Source organism: Terrapene carolina, unplaced genomic scaffold, assembly GCF_002925995.2.
Source record: "Terrapene carolina triunguis isolate 2854851 unplaced genomic scaffold, T_m_triunguis-2.0 Scaffold232, whole genome shotgun sequence".
NCBI classification, from domain to species: domain Eukaryota; kingdom Metazoa; phylum Chordata; order Testudines; family Emydidae; genus Terrapene; species Terrapene triunguis.
The window spans coordinates 416,195-437,321 of record NW_020664583.1 but is presented as its reverse complement, the minus strand read 5'-3'; the positions used below and the strand labels follow the sequence as shown (position 1 = coordinate 437,321).

Sequence of the window (21,127 nt, the reverse complement as noted above, 5' to 3'; positions counted from 1 at the left end):
GAACCATAGAGAAACACCCCTTCCGATTAATGTACTCAGAAGCTAGGTGGGCTGGTGTCAAAATTGGAATATGCGTCCCATCTATCGCCCCTCCGCAGTTAGGGAAACTCATTTGTGCAAAGCCAGCCACAATGTCATGCATGTTACTCAGAGTCACGGTTCTTCTGAGCAGGATGCGATTAATGGCCCTGTAAACTTGCATCAACACAATTCCAACGGTCGACTTTCCCACTCCAAACTGGTTAGCAACCGATCGGTAGCTGTCTGGAGTTGCCAGCTTCCAGACTGCAATAGCCACCCGCTTCTCCACCATCAGAGCAGCTCTCAATCTCGTGTCCTTGCGCTGCAGGGTGGGGGCGAGCTCCTCACACAGTCCCATGAAAGTGGCTTTTCTCATCCCAAAGTTCTGCAGGCATCATCCCAGACTTGCATGACAATGTGATTCCATCACTCAGTGCTTGTTTCCCCAAGCCCAAAAGCAGTGTTCCACAGTGGTGAGCATGTCCATGAATACCACAAGCAATCTTGTGTCGTATGCATTACTCAAGTCCATATCGTCGGAGTCCTCACAGTCAGTTTGGATTTTAAGGAGTAACTTGACTGCCAAACATGATGTGCTGGCGAGACTCATTAGTATATTCCTCAGCAATTCGGTCTCCATTCCCGCAGACCGAAAGGGAAGACAGAGTGTGCAGCACAAAAAACGTTGAAAGATGGCGCCAAATGTGGACAGAAGCACAGGGATTGCTGGGATGCGAACTGATGCATCACGGGGCATTGGGACAGGCCCCAGAATTCCCCGTACCCCTCCGCCCCCTTCCCACAAGCCACAGTGCCAGAATGGGAAGAGGTGCTCTGTGGGATAGTTGCCCATAATGCACTGCTCCCAATGCCGCTGCAAGTGCTGCAAATGTGGCCATGCCAGTGCGCTTGCAGCTGTCAGTGTGGACAGACTGCAGCGCTTTCCCTACTGCACTCTCCGAAGGCTGGTTTAACTCAAAGAGCTCTACATCTGCAAGCATAGCCATGCCCTTAGTGAAGTCAAATGGAGTGTTGCCTGACTGAGAAAAAACTGAATGAACAACTCAAGATTTGGCACTTCGAATTTAGTGTGACTATAGAGGAAACAATCTTTTTCTTTCTTTCACTAGCACCAAAGCCATTCCAAGTTTTAAATTACTAATTTTACTGAGGAAAAAATTGTATTATTTCACCCCGTGAACAAGATATAAGCCAAATGCATGAAAGCATAACCACTGGAAGAATTAAGTTTTCACTTTGGAAAAAATGCCATATTTGTTATTAACATAATTTTGGCTGTTGCCTCAGTGAGCCAAAGAAATAGTGGAGTGGAGGTAGGGTGATCAGACAGCAAATGTGAAAAATCGGGACAGGGGGTAGAGGGTAATAGGAGCCTATATAAGAAAAAGGCCCAAAAATCAGGACTGTCCCTATAAAAAAATCGGGACATCTGGTCACCCTAAGTGAAGGGGATGGAATTTTAATAATATTCAACTATGCCAGCTTTGAACTAACTTGGATTTAGACAAATAAAAGCATGTCATTTTCAGCAGCACATGTGAACTTCCCTAAAGCTTTTTTTGGTTGGCAAACAGACCCTTTTGCCTTATTCATAAATAAAGCAAGATAGCTTAAATACCTGCTTATCTTGTAGGTCTGAGGAGAGTTCATAGCTCTCAGAAAGTGATCTTGACCTTTTAATAGCTTCTTCCTCTGCTTGTTTTCGCAGTATTGATGTTGAGTGCTGAAGCTTAGGCCTCCGAGATCTCTGCTGCCCAGGGGAGACAGAATACAGCCCGTAAGCAGAATGGTCGTAATGCTCTGGGCTTATAGCCGAACTATGGGTTATAGGTCCTTGATGGTAAGTAGATGGGCTATCCAAAGATGTGCCAGTTTCACTACTTGGAGCTTCGCCTTCAACACTGGATAAACAAAGAAAGGGTGGGGGGGGGGGAAAGCTTTTAGTAAGTATTATACACCAAAGATCTCAGCAGTTAACTATTAGTACAGCTCTAGTTAGCTTCAGATTATCCAGACTTAATTCACTATTTGTTAAAATTCACCTGTAGTTATTTATATTCTAGAGTTATGTAGGTTAACTATCATAAATTTAGCATTTACTTAAGCAGATTTCTATTTTTGCTGCGGAGGTCTTGAGGCAGCAAAAGTGAGATTTCCTGTTTAACTTTATGTAACAATTTTTAGTAATATTCTGAATAACTCACTTGACCATTTATAGGAAAAAGAAACAATTCCAAAAGGAGTTTCTTCCATTCATTTCTACTTCTGTCCACTGCAAAACCACAAATGTAGATTTATATTTTTGTCATGTAGGACAAAATATAAGAAATAATGTCACATTATTTTCCCCCTTACCCAAAGTAAATGAGATTTTCTGTGGTCTGTGAGGTATAATGTATTCATAGAAATTAAAGATGGGGAAAAATATCTATGAGGGTAATTCTAATCTCTTTGCCAGTACAGGATTATTCTCGCACTATATTTTGTAGAATTTTGTCCAATCCGGATTTAAAATACCCCAAGAGATAGGGTTTTCTAGCTAACAAAAAGGACCGTAACTTCAGGTGTGGAATACACATTAGAACAACTTGAGACCTCTCAGAAACAAATATTAATTTTTCATACAAATACTAATGCTAAAGAACCAGGGGAAGAGAAATTCACGAAATGTGACTAGAAAAAATTCTGGTTGTATAACTGAATCTTGTTCAAAGTTTACCTTGAGGTACCATTTATTTTTTCATGGCATACTGCATTAGTTTTTTCATTTATGTTAGAAAACTCTTACAGTACAAGATGCCATATTTCTTTTTCATACAGCTCAAATCAAACATTGACAGATTCGATGTTTATGTATCCTGCTTACACACAATGTTGATAGGAAATGGATTTTCATTTACACTGGTTTTCAAATGACTCAGCAACACTCCCTTCCCCACATGCGCACAAAAAAACCCCCACACTTTCCCTACCTACCTTTTGTTTTAAGAACAGATACACCAGGACTCTCAAGAAATAAAATTCCATGTGCCCTCACCCTGGTTTACACTCTCATGTATTACTTTCATACAGCTCACATACACTCAAACATAAAAAACTTTTTCTGTTGTCTTTTAGAAATGAAATGCTATGGTCCCTGGTAGATACACACCACAGCAGTCCCTCCAGCAGTTCAAAGTACAGAGTGATTTCTGAAAGAACATTCTCCAGTGGATTGCAGTGCCAGAAAAGATCAAGGTTAACACTGTCAAACCTCTTCTGGCTTGAACAGTTTGTACTTGTGTAAGTGGGGGGAAAAAAGGCTCTTAGATTTCTCAAAATATTTCTATAAACATTTAAAATTGAAAGCAATTCCTCTTTCCTTGCCTCATCAAAATGTGACTCTCCCAAAAAAGGTGTTTTCAGACATGCAAACTGGAAAGATTTCAGTCTATACACAAGTCACTTTTTCCAAAAAGGAAGCTGACAGGAAACTAAATCCCTTTCCCTTAAAATACAGCTGGGTTTCAATTTTTTAAAAAAGATTAATTATCCCAAGTTTAGTAACTGACATTGAAAATATGAAGCCACCCATTCAAAAAAAAAAAAAAAAAATCTACACTTACAGTTTCCATCTTAATGAATTCCATTGAGGATTTCCTTACCAGACTGCATCATACTGCCTCTTTCAGCGCTAAGAAGTATTTTTCCAGTTGAGGGTTGAATTGTTAGGCTGCATTTGTTCGTACCTAGTAAGTTCCTAATTAAAATCTATCCATGTAAGTAGTTTCAGTACAAGCACATTAACTTTGTTTTATACTCCAGTTATGACAAGCGACAGCAGACTGTCACAAGGTTTTAATATTTTTCCTTTCTTAGCTCTGACATTTTTTGTCCTCCTCCCCTCTTAAATTGTAAAATGTTTAATAATCCTTCTACTGTGATGATTACCACACTGACATTTTAATAACGATTCCTTTAGTACATAGCTTCTTAATGACCTTTAATGCCATTAATAAAAAGTTGCAGCACTGACTTGAAAGACTGTTTTTTCAGGGCCAAGCCACTGATTTTCTAAAATGTTTTTGGTTTCCCCTCTTAATATTTTAGGGTTTTTTTTTTCCAGCAGCAAATGCAACCCCTGAATGATTGGTATGGCTAATTTCATTTTGGTTGTAAACGCACTCCCTGTTACCACGTGCCTGACCTTTGAAGCAGCCAAGTAATTATCTTTTACAACATGCAGCCCTCCTGCACAATGTATGAGAGGCTTTTCAAGTAAGCAAGCCAGCTCTCCACTGCATATTTGGATTCTCTCTTCTTTTCCCCTCCACCTTCATTGCCCACTAATTTAAAGGGTTGCGTGTGTGCGCGCATGCGCATAGGAGTGAGAACAGAATCAAACATAAAATCCACCTGTCAAACAACACACTTTCCCTCTCCTTATTACAAATGTCATTCAACGCAAGTATGAACATTTTAATAAATGTGATTTGTGTGTGGTATTAAGGACATCTAAAGTCATTTTCTCCAAACTATTATTGGGCTGCACATTGCCCCATCATATAATGGATTTAACAGAACTGTGGCAGTTAGGAAAGTAGATCTTATTTCACAACAGCAATGGGCTGGTGAGGATCATCTCCTCCCCCATTACTCCTGACAATGGTTATACTAAAGAAATGGTTCTCAACCATTCCAGACTACTGTACCCCTTTCAGAAGTCTGATTTGTCTTCCCTACCCCCAATTTACACCTCACTTAAAATCTATTTTCTTACAAAATCAGACATAAAAATACAAAAAAGTGTCATAGCACACTAGTACTGAAAAATTGCTCACTCTTATTTTATAATTAAATGGTAAAAATGAATCAACTGGAATATAAATATTGTATTACATTTCAGCATGTAGTATATAGAGCTGTATAAACAAGTCATTGTCTGTATGAAATTTTAGTTTGTACTGACTTCGCTAGTGCTTTTTATGTAGCTAATTGTAAAACTAGGCAAATATCTAGATGAATTGGTGTGCCTCCTAGAAGACTGAGTATCCCCAGGGATACGTGTACCCCTGGTTGAGAACCACGGTACTTAAGGTAACTCATTTCCTCCAAAATGGATTCCAGATGAGTCCCCTCAGTGTACTAGCGGGAGAAGAGGCCATCACCAGACTTTCACCCAGCCACAGATTGGGAGTCACATTCTCATCCTGTGTGGGGACACTGCTCTCTCCTTGTAGTGACAATTACAGTCATGGGATTCACTCTGTCTGGGAGGGTAAACAGTGATTTCTCAAGGTATGGCTACACTAGAAATGTAAGACTACCTATGTTAGGTCGACTTTCACCACTGCAGTAATAGCTGAGGTGGCTGTATGTCCACATTACCCTCCTTGGGTTCATGGTACGTGTCCTCATCAGGAGTGCTTCCACCGACCTAGTAGGGGGGGTCTCAGCTCCTCTGGCAGCTCCCTGTTGGGAGCCTGGCTGCCCCACAGGCTCCTGACGGGTGCCCCTCAGTCCCCTTTCTGCCCCCTTTCCCCCCCGCTCCCCACCAGGATTGAGGGGGAAGCCACAGAGGGCTTCTCCCCTCCCCATTCCCCACTGGGAAACAAGTACACACACACACACACACAAACACACACCCTGGCAGCAGTTCTTATTCCATGCCCTGGGCCCAGGCTGTTTTTCCCTGTCCTTTCTCCTTCTCCCCATATATATTAGCCCTTTTCTTGCCTTTACTTTTTTCCTCTTTATTTCATGGCCTGGTAAATCTCTCTTTTATTGCTTTGGTCTCCCTTCTTCCCCTGCTGGCTCCCACCCTTTTTCACCCTGCCTGCCAGCTCTCCTCATTATCCATCTCACCTTCAGGCTACACACTGCTTCAGCTGATTGCCCATTAGTGGCTCTGTTGGACCAGGCTATGCACATGCTTGCAGCTGTGCTGAATGTTTCAGGACCAGAGAAGCAGAGCATGGGTTGGTAGGCAGATGCCTAAGGGCATGCCTGTATATGTCAGCTGCTCCCGGATGCCTGGAAGCAAGGAAGGAATGCAGGAAGTTTTCAAGGAGCCACCTGCCAATTAACCTGTAGCCACAGAAGCACATTTGCAAGGAGGTGTAGGACAGACTGGGGGTCATTCAGCTTCTCCTGCCTCCTTTAGTTCCCTCCTCCTATCAGTCTTCTCCTCCTGGATTAGTCTGGCATCTTCCACTTCCAACACTGCTGAATTGCCATACGTCACAGCAGCAGGGAATAAAACACATGATGAAATACAAGGGGAGTAAGGATGAGCATGTGATTAAGGCAGAGAACTGGAAGTCAGGAGCGGTCGCTGATCTCCAACTACTTAGCACCCACAACTCCAATTCAAAGCAATGGGAGCTGTGTGTGCTAGACATCTCTGAAAAAAATCAAACTCTAGGGATAAGATACTCAAAAGAATTTGGGCTCCTAACTCCCATTGGTTTCCTAAATACCTTTGAGGATACAGGCCTAGGTATCTTAAGTTGGCCATCCAAAAGCTGAGATCCCCTCAAGGAGTGACCACTTCTGAAAACGTAGGCTTTATTCACTCTGTGCCTCATTTCCCTCCTTCTATAAGAGGGGGATACTACTACTGCCTGGCAGAACTTGTGTGAGATTAATTACATTCATGCTTGTAAAGCACAAATAAAAACTGTGAACATCAACCCTCCAAGGCACAACTGGGCCAAGGAGAGGGCTTATTACTATAGGTCAATTATAATTTGGGGCTTCAACCATCTCTTAGCTTTATCCAACTGGGCTGTACCTGTATTATTTATGATACTCACGGATATCTCCAATTTATGGTAAGATACTCTTCAGGGCTCCTGTCTATTTAGGGAGACTTTGGATTTTATGGACTGGTTCCTCTCCCCCACAATACTCAGATGACACATAAGCGTCAATGGTCTCACTACGACAACCATAAAACAGTAAAGGAGAATAGAGTAACTACAGGGACAGACTGTGACTCTCTGACTCTAGTGATACTGTATCATTCCAGTCTCAATAGAAGGATGGAATTTAGTTGTCAGACAAGCCAGGAAGAGGAAAAGGCTGCTGCCAGCACTGTACCGAAGGAGTGAATGAAATGGACAGACTGAAAGAATGGAAAGTTAGTGTTTGGAATAACTCATGATATTGACATTACTGATTACAAATAAGGATTTCTACTGGGCCTAAGAAATGCTTTGTAAGATTCTGTTTGCACCTCTAAGCTTTTTTCTTTTGGCAGAGAAAGGAAGCCGTCTAAATTGGCTCAGTTGATATTAGCAAAGTTCTGCTATAAAGAAGCCTGCAGAGACCACAAACTATTAGATTTTAATAGCACCAAGGCAAAAAAGGCAGTAGAAAAGGGGCAAGGAGATGGGGCGGAGGAAGGCATGGAGAGACATGGAAACAAATTGGATACAATGTTTTTACTTCTCACAGATATTTAAGATTATAGGTGAAAATCAACACTTCAAAAAAAAACTGCTGTGGAAAATTAAATATAGATGGGTTCGGAGGTGTTTTCTGCCCTCCACCATATGTACAGATCTGGATTTCTTGCAATAGCGTCTCCTCATCTAACACACACAAGCATACATACTTTTTAAAAAAATGAAAATACATCAATAGAAGTGACATATGTGAATGCAAGTAGGATCTGTTCGTCTCATCAGCAGGGCAATAAGACAGGGGTCATGCCTGCAGTGCAGCTAACGCTGCATTACCCATGATGCACACTGAGTTCTAACAGCTACAGAATCAAAGCTGGCTGCTCTGTTTGAATCAAAGAACAATGGCAATGTGAGACCATGGCTGCCAAAAGCTGATTTTCTAACTAATTTATCTGAATGTCAAGGATGAATAGGCTGAAGGATCCAGCCTCACACTAAGCCAAAGTAGTATACTATATAACCAGGATGACAATGAGCAAAACGGATGTTAATAATGACAAAAACGTTTCTTGAATCTTTAAAATCCTTTCCTATGATTTTGATGGCAGAAGTCATCTGGGATTACTTATTAGACAAACAAACAAATAGTAGAGCAAAAAACGCAGCTGTACACTCAATTTATCTAGGCCTTCACTAAATCTGCAATTGGAGGGAGTGGTCTAGTGGTTAGGGCACAACAGGAAAGATCAAGACTTTTGGGTTCCAGTCCTGGCCTTGCCACTCTCTTTGTATGATCCTAGGCAAGTTTCTTACCATCTCTGTGTCTCAGTTTACACCTGATTACATCAAATAATACACAAAAAAGAGTTGCGAAGCTTAATCATTAATGTTTTAAAAAGAACACAAGATTCTTAAATAAAGGATCTTCATATTTAATATTACTGGTAGAATAATAGGGCCCTTTCATTTGCACCCTCACATTCTCTCTTCCTTACAAATCTTACCTTCCTTTAACTTCACACTGTACAACACAAGCATATAAACAAAGGCAACTAAAAAATACAAAAACTTCTTCCACATTTGGGCCAAATACAGAGACTGGGGGCTGTCCCAAAATTTTAGGAAAGTAAAAAGTAAACCCTGAGCTTTCTCTTGAGTATACTATAGGCTTGATCTTGCTCCCAGCTGAAATCAATGGCAAAACTCCCATTGACTGCAGAGGCTGCAGACTGGGCTCCGCAGGTGAACACATTTAATGCTCATAAACATCACACCATGCTATGACAGGACCATCAAGAAATGCAAATTAGATGGTAAATATTAATATTTTACAGACGTCTCATTGCTTCATCTTTAAAAATATCTGTTTTACAGACAACTCTACCTTGTGATCCTTAGCAGCTAAATCAGTGTGTAAAGCATTTTTTTTTAAAAAAAAACCTCAGATGCAAGAGGAACATTCAGTACTCAAGACAATGTAAAATAAAAACGTGAAATCACTCAGGTCATGAAGCATTTGAATGCATATATAAGGCTATAATGGGTTCACAAATTAATGGAATAAGTGGACACATGCTACAGTAACCACACAAATGTTGAAATCCAGCACATTGTAGATCAGGGGTTGGCAACCTTTGGCATGCGGCTTGCTAGGGTAAGCACCCTGGCGGGCCAGGCCAGTTTGTTTACCTACCGCGTCCGCAGGTTCGGCCAATTGCGGCTCCCACTGACCGCGATTCACCGTCCCAGGCCAATGGGAGTGGCGGGAAGCGGCAGCCAGCGCATCCCTCGGCCCGCGTCCCTTCCCGCCGCCCCCATTGGCCTAGGACAGCGGACCACAGCCCGATTGGCCGAACCTGCGGACGCGGCAGGTAAACAAACTGGCCTGGCCCGCCAGGGTGCTTACCCTGGCGAGCCATGTGCCAAAGGTTGCCGACCCCTGCTGTAGATTTTATTCTGAATTAAGAAAGTAGCAGAGAAATCAGCATGTTTCTGAACAGTGCAATAGCAGAACCAGACCACATGCAGTTTTTGAACAGCAAACACACTAGAAAGCCCCTCCACCTGATCAAATTGAGGGAGGAATAAAAGTTTGAGGGAGAAATTTTTGCCAATGGATATTTTACTTAGACTACGTGAACTCACTGGTTATTTTTCCATCAGAGGATTTATTTAGAATGGGCTTATGACTAGGCAGTACAAAGAGATGAGAACAAAAACAGGCACTAAAAAAATCCTGTGGTGTTATATGCATTAGAGATACCAGCACTATTTATTTATTCCTTAAAGATTTGTTGAAAAAGGTGACTAAATTATAGGCATGCAATAGCCTGCACTGGTGGTTCTGAGCCTGTCTGGCCTATTCACTCCTACTATATTATCAGTCGGGTTTCTTAAGGAAGTGCCTAAGGGCCAGCCCAGAGTGGGTCCCCATTGTGCTAGGCACTGTACAAAACACAGAATAATAGATGATCCCTGCCCTGAAGGGCTTACAGTCTAAACCAAGGGTTGGCAACCTTTCAGAAGTGATGTGCTGAGTCTTCATTTATTCACTCTAATGTAAGGTTTCGCGTGCCAGTAATACATTTTAACATTTTTAGAAGGTCTCTTTCTATAAGTCTATAATATATAACTAAACTATTGTTGTATATAAAGTAAATAAGGTTTTTAAAATGTTTAAGAAGCTTCATTTAAAATTAAATTAAAATGCAGAGCCCCCTGGACCGGTGGCCAGGACCTGGGCAGTGTGAGTGCCACAGTTGCCTACCCCTGGTCTAAACAGACAAAATAGATGCAGGGAGGGGAAGGGGTAGAAGTCATAAGCAGAGGGAACAGTGTGATTTAACATGGTTTTGCTATCTGATGTTAGTTCTGCATTTTGGGGAGGGGGAGAGGTGGGTTTACTTAGGAGGAGATCAGTTAAATGGACAGAAAAGGGAATGGGGCTGAGGAGAAGAGGCAGGGTTGGAGAATAAAAGGGGCAGGTGGGAAGTGAAGCTGAGGTGAGGGGACTGAGGAGGGAAGGAGCAAACACCCAATCAGCCAGGGCAGAAACAGTCGGAGAATATTCTACAGCTTTGATTGGAATGCCCAGAGGTCCCTGCTTTGGCTGCTTCTGCTCCAGCTGGCGGTTCTCTGTAATTTTCTCCCAAGCCCACATAGGGAGGGAGAAACACCATCTGGGTTCCAGTGCCCCCAGAATCTCGGGATGCGGGTCTCCCCTACACAGTTTTGAGTCCAGGGGGGAGCGATGCAAAGGAGAAGGGTGGCCCCTGGCTGGGACCCATTTTACCTCTCCCCTTGTAGTAGGTCCCTGTTTTCATTGCTTCTGGTCCTACCAGGTGGCTCTCCTAAGATCTCTGGTCTTAGAGATTTTGCCATAATGTTTTGTAACCATATAAAAACAAATGAACATGAATTCTAAGGCATGCACAGTAAATTCCTTAGTTGCTAAGGTGTTAAAGGCGTGCTTGAGGATTATGAATAGAAAGTGAAAAAAAAGCCAATTTCTTGTCTTCCCAGTTGACATCAGATAGAAAAAAAAAAAAAAAAACAGCGCTCAGTTTGCCCATGACAGTACTCACATTCTGTTCTATAGGAAGCAGATAATTTTTAAAGCATGGCTGGGATTAAACATTGCCAGGAATGGCAGTCCAGACTCCAGACAGTCTGCACAATCTGAATTAAAACCAAACCTAATGAAATATTTATGCCCAAGTTTCTCACTTTTTTTTATTATTAAGATTCTACATTTTTCCAGAAATGTATTCTACTGTGATGGTTAAGGCATTTATATTAGTTTGCAGTGACCAGGACATTTGCCTCCTTATTGCCAGACCAAAAATATTTTGCAAGGAAACGCAAACAAACCCTAGCCTCGGGAATTGCAATCTTCCTGTTGAGTCTGCCAACTGGTGGCTTGATAGAAAAGACTTAACCAATAGCAGAGCCCTCTTTTCTCCCTTCAGTTTCTGGATGCATGGTGTGTGCATCCTGTACCATACCCCAGTTGGGAGTTGATCCAGGATCCTCATTGTTCAAGTCCTTATGCCAGCTGAAGCAGTAGGAAGCTTTTCTGTGAATAAGCCAGTAAGAACTGTACTAAGACTGTATAATGCAAAACTCACTCTAGGCAGTTTATTTTCTGCAGGATTCAATGTGCATTTGCACCCAATGTGAAAGATGCAGTCAATAAAAATCCCCCTCTTGATATATATTAAGTAGTCATTAGAATGGAGATGTTGCTTTACATTCTCCTTTATAAAACATAATTAAGAATGTATCATGAGCACTAAAATTATCATTGCTGGAGTATCTCTGAACAAGTATAGCATCAGCAGTGGCAGTGCAAGCTGCCTCCATAAGCCTCATTTCTAGAGACAAGAGAAGTTCATTATCCCTGACCAAACAGTTGTTGGCCTTCCTACCAAGAGTATCAGAACCATTTCTGATTATGTTGGTTTGTTTTTATTTAATATTTATTTTGGATAGTTGTCCACTGATAACTGGGTGGAGAACACTAACCTCATTTAACACAGGTCCTTGTTCAACCATCAGATCATTATAACTTTTAGTCACTACTTCCATGGTCTGGATTCAGACTAATAACCTAGAGAAACAGGCCTCTGTATACAATTGCAATAACAATAATAATTTACTCCTATATAGGGCATTTCCTCCAAGGATCTCAAACTTATAAATATCTCATAAGGAAAGTTAAGTGACTTGCTCAAGGTTATAAACCAAGTCATTGGCAGAGTTAGAAACAGCACTCAGGTTTCCTGACTCTTATTTATCTGCTTTAGCCACTAGATGATCATTTAGAGATTGGAGGCTGCATTAAGTCCCCTGTGATTCCATAAATACCTAAAGAGGACAAGCCATCTTGTTCTGTCCCCACATACTTCAAACTCACATGCTATTTTCACAGGTGCCAATTTTGGGAAATTCTTCAATTAAATCTGCCCCTTCTCCAGCTTTCATTTTTCCTACTCCCTCACCAAATCCATTCAAACCATCTCTGCCCAGGAGAAAAGTATACAAACATACTATGTTAAGTCATACAGGAGAGAAAATAATTTTACAAGCTTACTTTCTTTGTTCCTGTCATAGCTATACTTCTATCCATAAACATTATCAAAACATCCAGAACTGGAATATCTAGACACTTGAGGGATTTGTCATAAGACTTGTGAAGAGGGTATCAATGCAAATCAAACAATAAAGATGAGAATGCCACTTCATACAAGTATTCCACTGCAAGATATTTGTCTTAGTTTTAAAAACAAATATTACTGAGTGTCTAAATATCAGGGAGGGGAGCAGAACTGCCTATCAGTTTTGCATCAAATATGTATCTTCATGCTCTAGGTGTTTCCAAAAAAAGGAAAATCAATGCCTCTTGTAGCTCCTAGTAATCATAGATGCTGCCTTGAAATGGATTCAAGTTCTCACACCTGGTTCAGGGAAAGCAGTATGCAGCTAGAAGCCATCAGTGGAACTGACGTGAAGTCATACAGAGAAACAGAATGGCAGCTGCAGATGCAGCTGCTATGGTTAGACCCTCCTGAGAGGACGCCTGGGAAAAGCACTAGAGTGGCAAACAAAGATTCAGGTCAAAGTCTAGGCATTCCACATAGGAACTATCGTCTAAGAAAAGGAGTTCTCACATATGATTTGCTGCTTATGACAGCTACAAGATCTCTTATTTGAATCCCAAGTCTTAAACCACAATTATCTCAAACAAGCACAAACACACACAAATGAGGCTGAAAGCAAAGCTACGCCACATTATGCATAACTGAATTTTAACGCAAGTATTTGACTATACAGTGCACCCCATTGCTTCAAAATTGGCTTAGATTTATATACCTGTGGCGCTTTCCACGGAGAAAGAGGAGGTCTGTTTCATTAAAGCTCTGATGTATGCGTTGGATTATCTCAAATGACTTCATGTGAGAAATTTTAAAAGTATCCTTTAAAATACAGAACTCTTTCTATAGACATTTCATGTTCTTGACTGTTTTAATACCTACTTCTTTCAACATTAAAATATTTCCAGTCAATTTTCAATTGGCGAGATAAAGTGAGTTGAGATACATTATTAGCAACATTTACAGATGATGAGAATCTAGTTCATTCCCTTTTCTATTTTGAAATATGCTAGTAAATGATACGGCCAGTTATATTAAGGGAACTGGTTTAATTTTCCCCCCAAAAAAGCAGCAACAATGCTAACAAACTCCTCAGCTAATCTCTCTTTGAACTTTGTGACATCATAAATTTGAATGAAACATCATTCCTGGGTACTGATAAAGGTTTTATCCGGGAAAGAAATATTGGCCAATTTCTTTTACTTAGAAAGCTCTTTCACAAATTCAGCTGTTTCTGCTAAAACCAAAATACGTACCCTTCAAAACCACATCAAAGCAATGTCACAAATGAGCTGATTTTATTAATTTAGAATTATTTCCAAGAAAAACCCAGATAGAGTTGCATGTTTCTCAGCAGTAACAAAAACCTTATGATACAGGATGTTTTAGGGCAAAATTTGCCAATCAAGTGTATATGGTAGGACAAAATGTGGATATTTTGCTGGCAACAGTGGATGGGATCTGTGTGTGTAGGGATATCAGAATACCAAAGCCAAGTACTACCACATGGATTGCAGAGGACAATTTTGCCCTCAGGGTCAAATCCTGGACTCGAGCCAGTGGCAAAATGCCCACTGATCCCAATGGCACCCTCAATGAATAACTATCTTCCCCATAAAAGGCAATAGAAAATAAGTCAAAAGCCCTTTCCTTCACTCCACATTTTGAGCTATAATCTTATGCCCTTTTTAATGAGGTAATGTAATCTTTTGCTCCAGTCCAGGTAGAATAAGAAAAAAAATAATCATATTGTTTTTTAAGGAGAGGTAAGCACAAAGGTGGAAAACAAAACAATCTCATAACACAGTTTCAGATACACTGGTTATTATAGATTTATGAACTAAAAATATCCATCTAAAAAGAGCTTGCTTTGAGATAATCCTCAGCTTCCAAGGAAGACGGTGAAGGTTAAATAACTGATACTGCAGCCTTGACCAGTTCAAAAAGAGACAAACACATTGACTAGTGGTTGGAAGTACCTCTTCAAAACAAGCACAAAAACACCTCAAAATGCCTATTTACTGCACTGTAAAGCTCATCTTCTGTACTGATGCCAATGCCAAAGCTGTATTTTTAAATTTCATTTATCTATTTATTTTTTACTTGTTAGAAGTTGTGAAATAGCCAACAGAACTTGTGCGGCTTAACAGCATGCTGCTACCTCTGGCAAAGTTATGACGTGATTTAACTGTAAACTATGTTTCTCAGCTCTCTCTAAAGTTTAATTTAGCAATGAATTAACACCACATTTTAAAATTAAAAAACAAATTAACATTTATTACTAAAAGAAAGCTATACCTATTTTATGCTGGAAAAGGAGTTAATGAATTTATAACATTTTGGATACCAAGTATCAGAGAAAGTATCACGTGGGGTCCATTAGTTTGTGCGCATGGGCAAAGCATGTTAATGCTAAGGGATGTTGCATGTGCATCAAAAGGATATTTAGACTCCACAGAAAAGGAAAACCAAAAATCATATGTCATTTTATAAAACAGCCATTTTTCATTTCAAACATGACTATGTTATCTTTTTTTTACTGAAGCCCTTGATATCCCATGACATTTCAGTTATTACCAGACCCGATTCTGTTCCCCCATTCATGTTGCATATTATCTTATTTGTGTAATTCCATTTAAGTCTGTGGGACTTCTCAATGTTAGTGTTAGAATTAATTACGCTGTGAAATATTTATTTACAAAAGAAGATGATCTGTTTAGATGCATCATCTGGCATGGAGAAGCACCTTTTTATTTTGAGTAGCTACAAAATACATATTTTGCTATCATGATATGCACTGCAGCCTACACAACACTAATTTTAAAAAGAAAGATTCAGTTTCTGCAGCTGGGGAAGAACTGATCAGCGTGCACAGCTGAGACAGCATTTGCTACAGTACAACAATAATCCTTGTCTTCATACCAGCCATCCTTGGTTTTCTACTCTGTTGTGGCTTCAGCTGTTGTGTCAAGCCAATCAGAGGGAGAGGTAACCCTGAATGATATCGCTGCCCAGAGAATTAAAATCCAGCTTGTTGGCATTCAGGCTCTGTAGGAAGTCAAGCATCAGATTCCTGCTCTCTGCTTCTTTTCAGGCCCTGTTAGTATTCTCTTTCTATTTTTGTTTCCTAGCTAGTATATTTACTGTATTTCAAATAGACAAAATTTAATTTAAAAATAGCGAATGAAATGCCATTTATTGAGCCAGAAAATGTTTCATGTGTTGAAATTTCATGCAGGCAACAAAAATACACCAAGATCCTAAATCAAATCGATTTGATGACTTCTACCACTCGACCTATTTCAGGGTTTTTCTCCTTTGCTATTTGAAACAACTGCTAATACAGTCTACACAGCTGGGAACAATTTTTGAGCAGGCCAGCCTTCCCCTTCAAGTACCTCAGTGTTCACAGGCAGAAGGAAGTTAAGGAACTAATCAGGAACTGAAGAACATACCAAGGGCCTCAAGCAACAGCAACGGCCACAAAAACAAATGCTGTTTTTTTTACATAACACCTCACAACTTGATTTGTTTATTTTAAAAAATAAACACATTTTCATTTAGGTAACAAGTAAATATTCTAAAGGAGGATCAACGAGTCAGAAAGTATGTTAAACAACAAATGGATTCAGTTTCATGCTTCCTCAAAAGCCTATGTTAACTACCAAAGCTGGTTCAACTCTGACACAATCCGATGAGTGAACGGGGAATGGATTTACAATTAGTCTGGAGCTTTGGATGCCCCATTCTCTACTTAAAAAGATTTTTAAGAAAGAAAGAAAGACAGACTGAATAGATTTTTCACCTTCTTACAACTTAAATTGACTGTTTGTCTTCCCTTAGTGGCTGGATTTTCCCCAGTTATCAATAAATGTGATGATGTTACAGAGCTGGATAATTATGAAAAGCCAAATTCAAAATGAAGTTAACTGGAGAATGCCAGCACAAGACAAATTTAACTCTGCTTATTTTCCATTACATCTAGAAACACAGTACTCCTCTGACAATGCAGCCACCCCTTCCACTCTGACTGCCCCTTAACCCAGCTCAAGTTTGGAGAAAATTTAGCAGTGTTTTACTTCAAAGAAAAACAACATAATTTCAACATGCAGAAATGCGCACGAACAGACGTAAGAATGTATTGCATTGGGTAGTAAAGAAATTGGATAATAGACACAACACAGTTACTGTACAGAGCTTGCTCCTGTGCTCAATGAAGTTGAGAGGAGTTGAGGATGAGGAACTGGCCATCAGTGAGGTACACACTCTGAAAGACGTCTTTATATTGTGACTCACTGGAATGTAATCAAGGCTGAGCAGCCTTTAATCATAGGCCTCTTCATAAAAGTGATTTTTTATCCTTTGCAACACACTCTGAGTTTTCTAGAATCGCAGTATGCACAGTATTTAGGAAAATAGTCTGGAAGGGAGATGGGTTCTGTATTAAGAGGAGATAAAAGATCAGAGCTTCTTACATTCTGGCCAAAGAATTTAACAAACCAACGTACACAAGGCACTTGAAGTCTTGTACAACAGAATACACATACAGTGTTACTGTGTGCAGCCCCTCACTACCAGGGTGAGACACAAACCAGCAGACTCCCTAGTCTTTAGCAAGTACAAGAGCTATCAACAACTTTTTTTTAATCAGACCTCCAGCTTTTTCCAGCTCCTCTAAACTGAGCCAGCGATCTATCAGATCTCTGATTGCTATTTTAATGGTCCCACCTCTATTAGGGGCGGACTAAGTGCAGACTCTCAGTGGGTTGGAGGTCGAGTTTTTCTAGCCCTGCCTCTCAACAATCACAGTAAAAAGGCGGAGTAGGTCTAGGGCAGTATTTCTCAATGACTGGTCCATGGACTGGTGCCAGTCCCTGAGATCTTCCTGACAGTTTAGGAAGGCAGTAAGCTGGTCCCTGGTATCAAAAAGGTTGAGAAATACTGGTAGGGAACTACCACCACCACACTACTGGTGGGCCTTACTGCGATGTGTTGAAAATGGTGTTAAAATTGTGATCTATCACTTGAAATTCAGAGGGGTTCTCCTGGTCCTGCTTTCAGGCAAAAGGGCTTTGTAGGGAAATATGCAATCAAAGTCAATCTACAGACAAATAGCCTAGAGTAAGGTGGGTGAGTTGTGCCTCTCTCTGTTAGGGAGCAGCCTGCTTTGTCTTTCTCTGGTTTGGGGGTCTTGTTATTCTGAATTCAGAAAAAGAGTGTTACATTGCAATCTTTCAGTAAGAGTATTTTATGTATTTACCTCATTTTTCTGTTTGTATGAAATGAAACATATCCTTAAGATGCAGAGGTTTTGGGTGTCTACTACAGCTTGCTGTCAGCCAGGAACTTTCTCCTCATGAAGATGCCTTAGAATTTCTCCAGGGTTTACTTTACTCTATATGCAAAACTATTGGCCACTCACAAACAGTTCTTAATACTGGAGAGTTTCACACACAACCAGAACACTTAATAACTTATTTTTGAGACAAATTACTGAGATCCTGATTCTCCACTATGTTCAAGCAGTGCTGGGGTGTAGAGTGAACAGTGGTGGCTATGGACTGCCAGCTACAGTTCCATGATCCCAGCCACTCAGCCCTGAGGGATGTTCTAGCAGCAAGGGGCCTATTCTAATGTTCACTAACGGAGCTTTCACTGGCGGGTAACTGGGCATACGGAGCTCAGCTCCATCTCACTCACTCCTGCCCCGCCTGTCCTGCCCCCCACCCTTTCACCTTATGCTGGGGGTAGGTAGCAACACCAGGCAGAGGAGGATGCTATGCCACCTTGCCATCTTCATGCCAGTGTAGATTCCCTCTACATAAGAGAAATTCTCCAGGGGGAATCTCTGGCCTTTTTAAGTTAACTTTGTGCTGCTTAGGCAACGCAAAGTCAATTTAGCAGATTAGAGAATCTAGCCAGGTGGATACTAGTTGGTTCCAGACAAGGAAACCAACCTCCCCCAATAAAATACTCAGAACACATAGGCTTTATAGGCCATTAGCCATGGCTGAGTACAGTCTAATCTTTCCGCCCCAGGAAATACTTTTCTAGGGCTGCAAGAAATAAAGACTGCAAGATGGGTACTCAGTATTTTTAACCAAACTTGAGACAAACTGGACATCAATAATCAGAGGCCACTTTTGAAAATGGTCAGTCTAAACTAACCCTGTATTACATGCACCAACATGGTAGGGAATAAACAGCATTATTTCTTTTTAATTATGCACTTGTCCTACTCAAATCTCTCTCTCACCATGGTCTGCTACTAAAAATATAAACAAAACTTGAGGCTGCAGTGAGCCTATAACAACTACAACCATTTCCCTGCATATTGAAGAAACATCCTCCTCTTCCAGTTTCTTTAAAAAAAAATAAGCACCCCCTGTTGTCCAGTGTTTTACAATCTCAATGTCTTCTTACCAAGGTGCATAGAAAATTGTTTGAGACAAAGTAGCTCAATGTAACAAGAGTATAAAATGAACAATACTTTGTATTTCTGTGCCACCTTTTCTTAGCAGATCCCTGAGCATTTACAGACATTAACTAAAACTCATGACACACTTGTGAGATATCTGCATAGGGATCAGTGAAGCCACCCCTGGAATGGAACGCAACAGTTGTTTAATGGCAAACTACATACGAGTGTAAGAAGGGAAAGTGAATGTAAATTCTATATCCAACTGAAAGTGCAGAAGGAGTTTAGGTCAAGAGAAAAGTAATTACCTGAGCTGGAATATGACCAGGAAGCCAAAGCTTAACAATCCCACTCATACAGAAAATGCTATTGGAGCTCTAACGCAGAGATGATCAGGAGTTCTGGTGTATGTCTCATTTGAATGATACCACCTCCTGCCACAGCAATACAGAACCTCGAACACAACACCAGGGTACTGGTGCAACACTAACTCAAAGGAGGAAGAGCTACTAACTGAATCATCCACATAGCTTCCTGCAGCTTTTTTCCTTGGAGTTCTCCCATGCAAGTACTGACTTGGCCTTACCTTGCTCAGCTTGTGGGAACTGAAAGGATCACAGAAGCAGTCGTTATGGCTGCAGGCTAAGTATATGCTAACCCAAGTCAAGAACACGTTAGCACACAGATGAGCCTGAGCTACAATGCTCAGAACCAAATGTGCATTTCAACTTCCCCAAGCTTCAGAGGTGTTCAGATGTGGTTTGGCCATTTATAAGGATAGGGACCAGGTGCGAAATTCTGAATCCAAATTTGAACTTTTCCATAGTTGGGAGCTGCTCAGATCTGGAGGGAGCTCTTCACTACTCTAAAGAGTTCCATACAAGAGAAACAAAATATTAGGTTTGTGCCCTTTTGTGGGCAGGGTGTGGAGGGGTTTTGCGCTTTTTTTTTTTTTTTTTAATTTTAAAGAGCATTAGAAACGTAGGACATGTCTACCCTGTTTAGCCTGGAAGACTCGATGGACAGAAAGAGAACCAGAGTATTTGTCAGAATGGTTAAAATCCTTGGGCCTGATTTTTTAATTGTTCTGCACCACGTAGTCATTTATACCAATGCAAGGTGAGTGTATAGTTCTACACATCAGAACAGTAGCATTTCACACCCACTTTGCACAGTCCAAATGACTACACACTGTGCAGCACAACAGAGAATCAGGCCCTTTGTACTTCCAGCTGTTTGGAAGGCATTTGAGTTTAATAAGTATTAACAAAAACAAAACAAAAGTTTGTTAGGCTTTGTCTACACTACACAGCTTTTAGCGACACGGCCATGTCGACATGGTCGTGTCGCTAAAAGTCTGGCAGTTTGTCGGCACTTCTGCCAACAAAATAATTCCACCCCCTACGAGTGGGGTTCGCGTGGTCGACAGGAGAGTGCTCCTGCTAACAATGAGCCATTTACACTGCCACTTGCCGCGGCAAAAAACTTTTGTCTTTCGGGGGACGGGGGTGGGAGAGGAGAGGGGCTTTTTAAAGCACCTGTGAACAACAAAAGTTTTGTTGTTCAATTGGCAGTGTAGACAAAGCCTAAGATATACAAACACCCCACTTTTCATGAATTGAGGGCTGTGAAAGCTCTCATTCTCCCCTTCTCCAGAAAAAACAAAAAACCTACAAAATTCAATATACTTTCTCTCAGTAAAGGTAAAAAACAGAAACAAAATAACCTTAAAAAATTAAACACACTTTCAGGCCTCCTTTGTCCATCATAAGGAATCAAAAAAGGTCAAAAGCTATTTTTGTCATTTGCAGGTCACCTTTAACATTAAAATGAATACATCTTAGGGCTTTGTGGTACAGCAGATCAAAGCACCAGACTCTATTCTCTGGCAACTTGAATCAAATCATTATGTCACAGTGAAATAAACCTGTAGTCTCCATCTAGATCCTAATTACAAATGTCCACCTAACAAAACCATGATAATAATCTGGCATGACATAAGAAGTTATATGGGTACGTGATTAAAATATTTTCTGTTAATAAGTGTCACTAGAAGCTTGTGATCAGTAGTTATCTTTGCAAACCCAAGCCATATAAATTAAACACAATCTATATTTAAATAACTT

At 40.6% G+C, this 21,127-nt stretch overlaps 1 protein-coding gene across 5 annotated transcripts in view; it reads right to left on the bottom strand.

The window, feature by feature from the left end:
- Positions 1-21,127, bottom strand: part of IQSEC1 (IQ motif and Sec7 domain 1) — a 275,684-nt gene that overhangs the window by 83,370 nt on the left and 171,187 nt on the right. For 4 of the 5 annotated variants that reach the window (XM_029912583.1, XM_026656720.2, XM_024208800.3 and 1 more), the window contains one exon: positions 1,661-1,943. Coding sequence is in view for 3 of the 5 variants with exons in the window: in XM_026656720.2 (XP_026512505.1) it covers positions 1,661-1,943 (283 nt within the window). In the remaining 2 variants the exon portion in view is untranslated. Of the gene's footprint in view, positions 1-1,660; positions 1,944-3,193; positions 3,254-21,127 lie in introns of those variants that run through there. The other variant, XM_024208803.3, reaches the window with a different exon arrangement.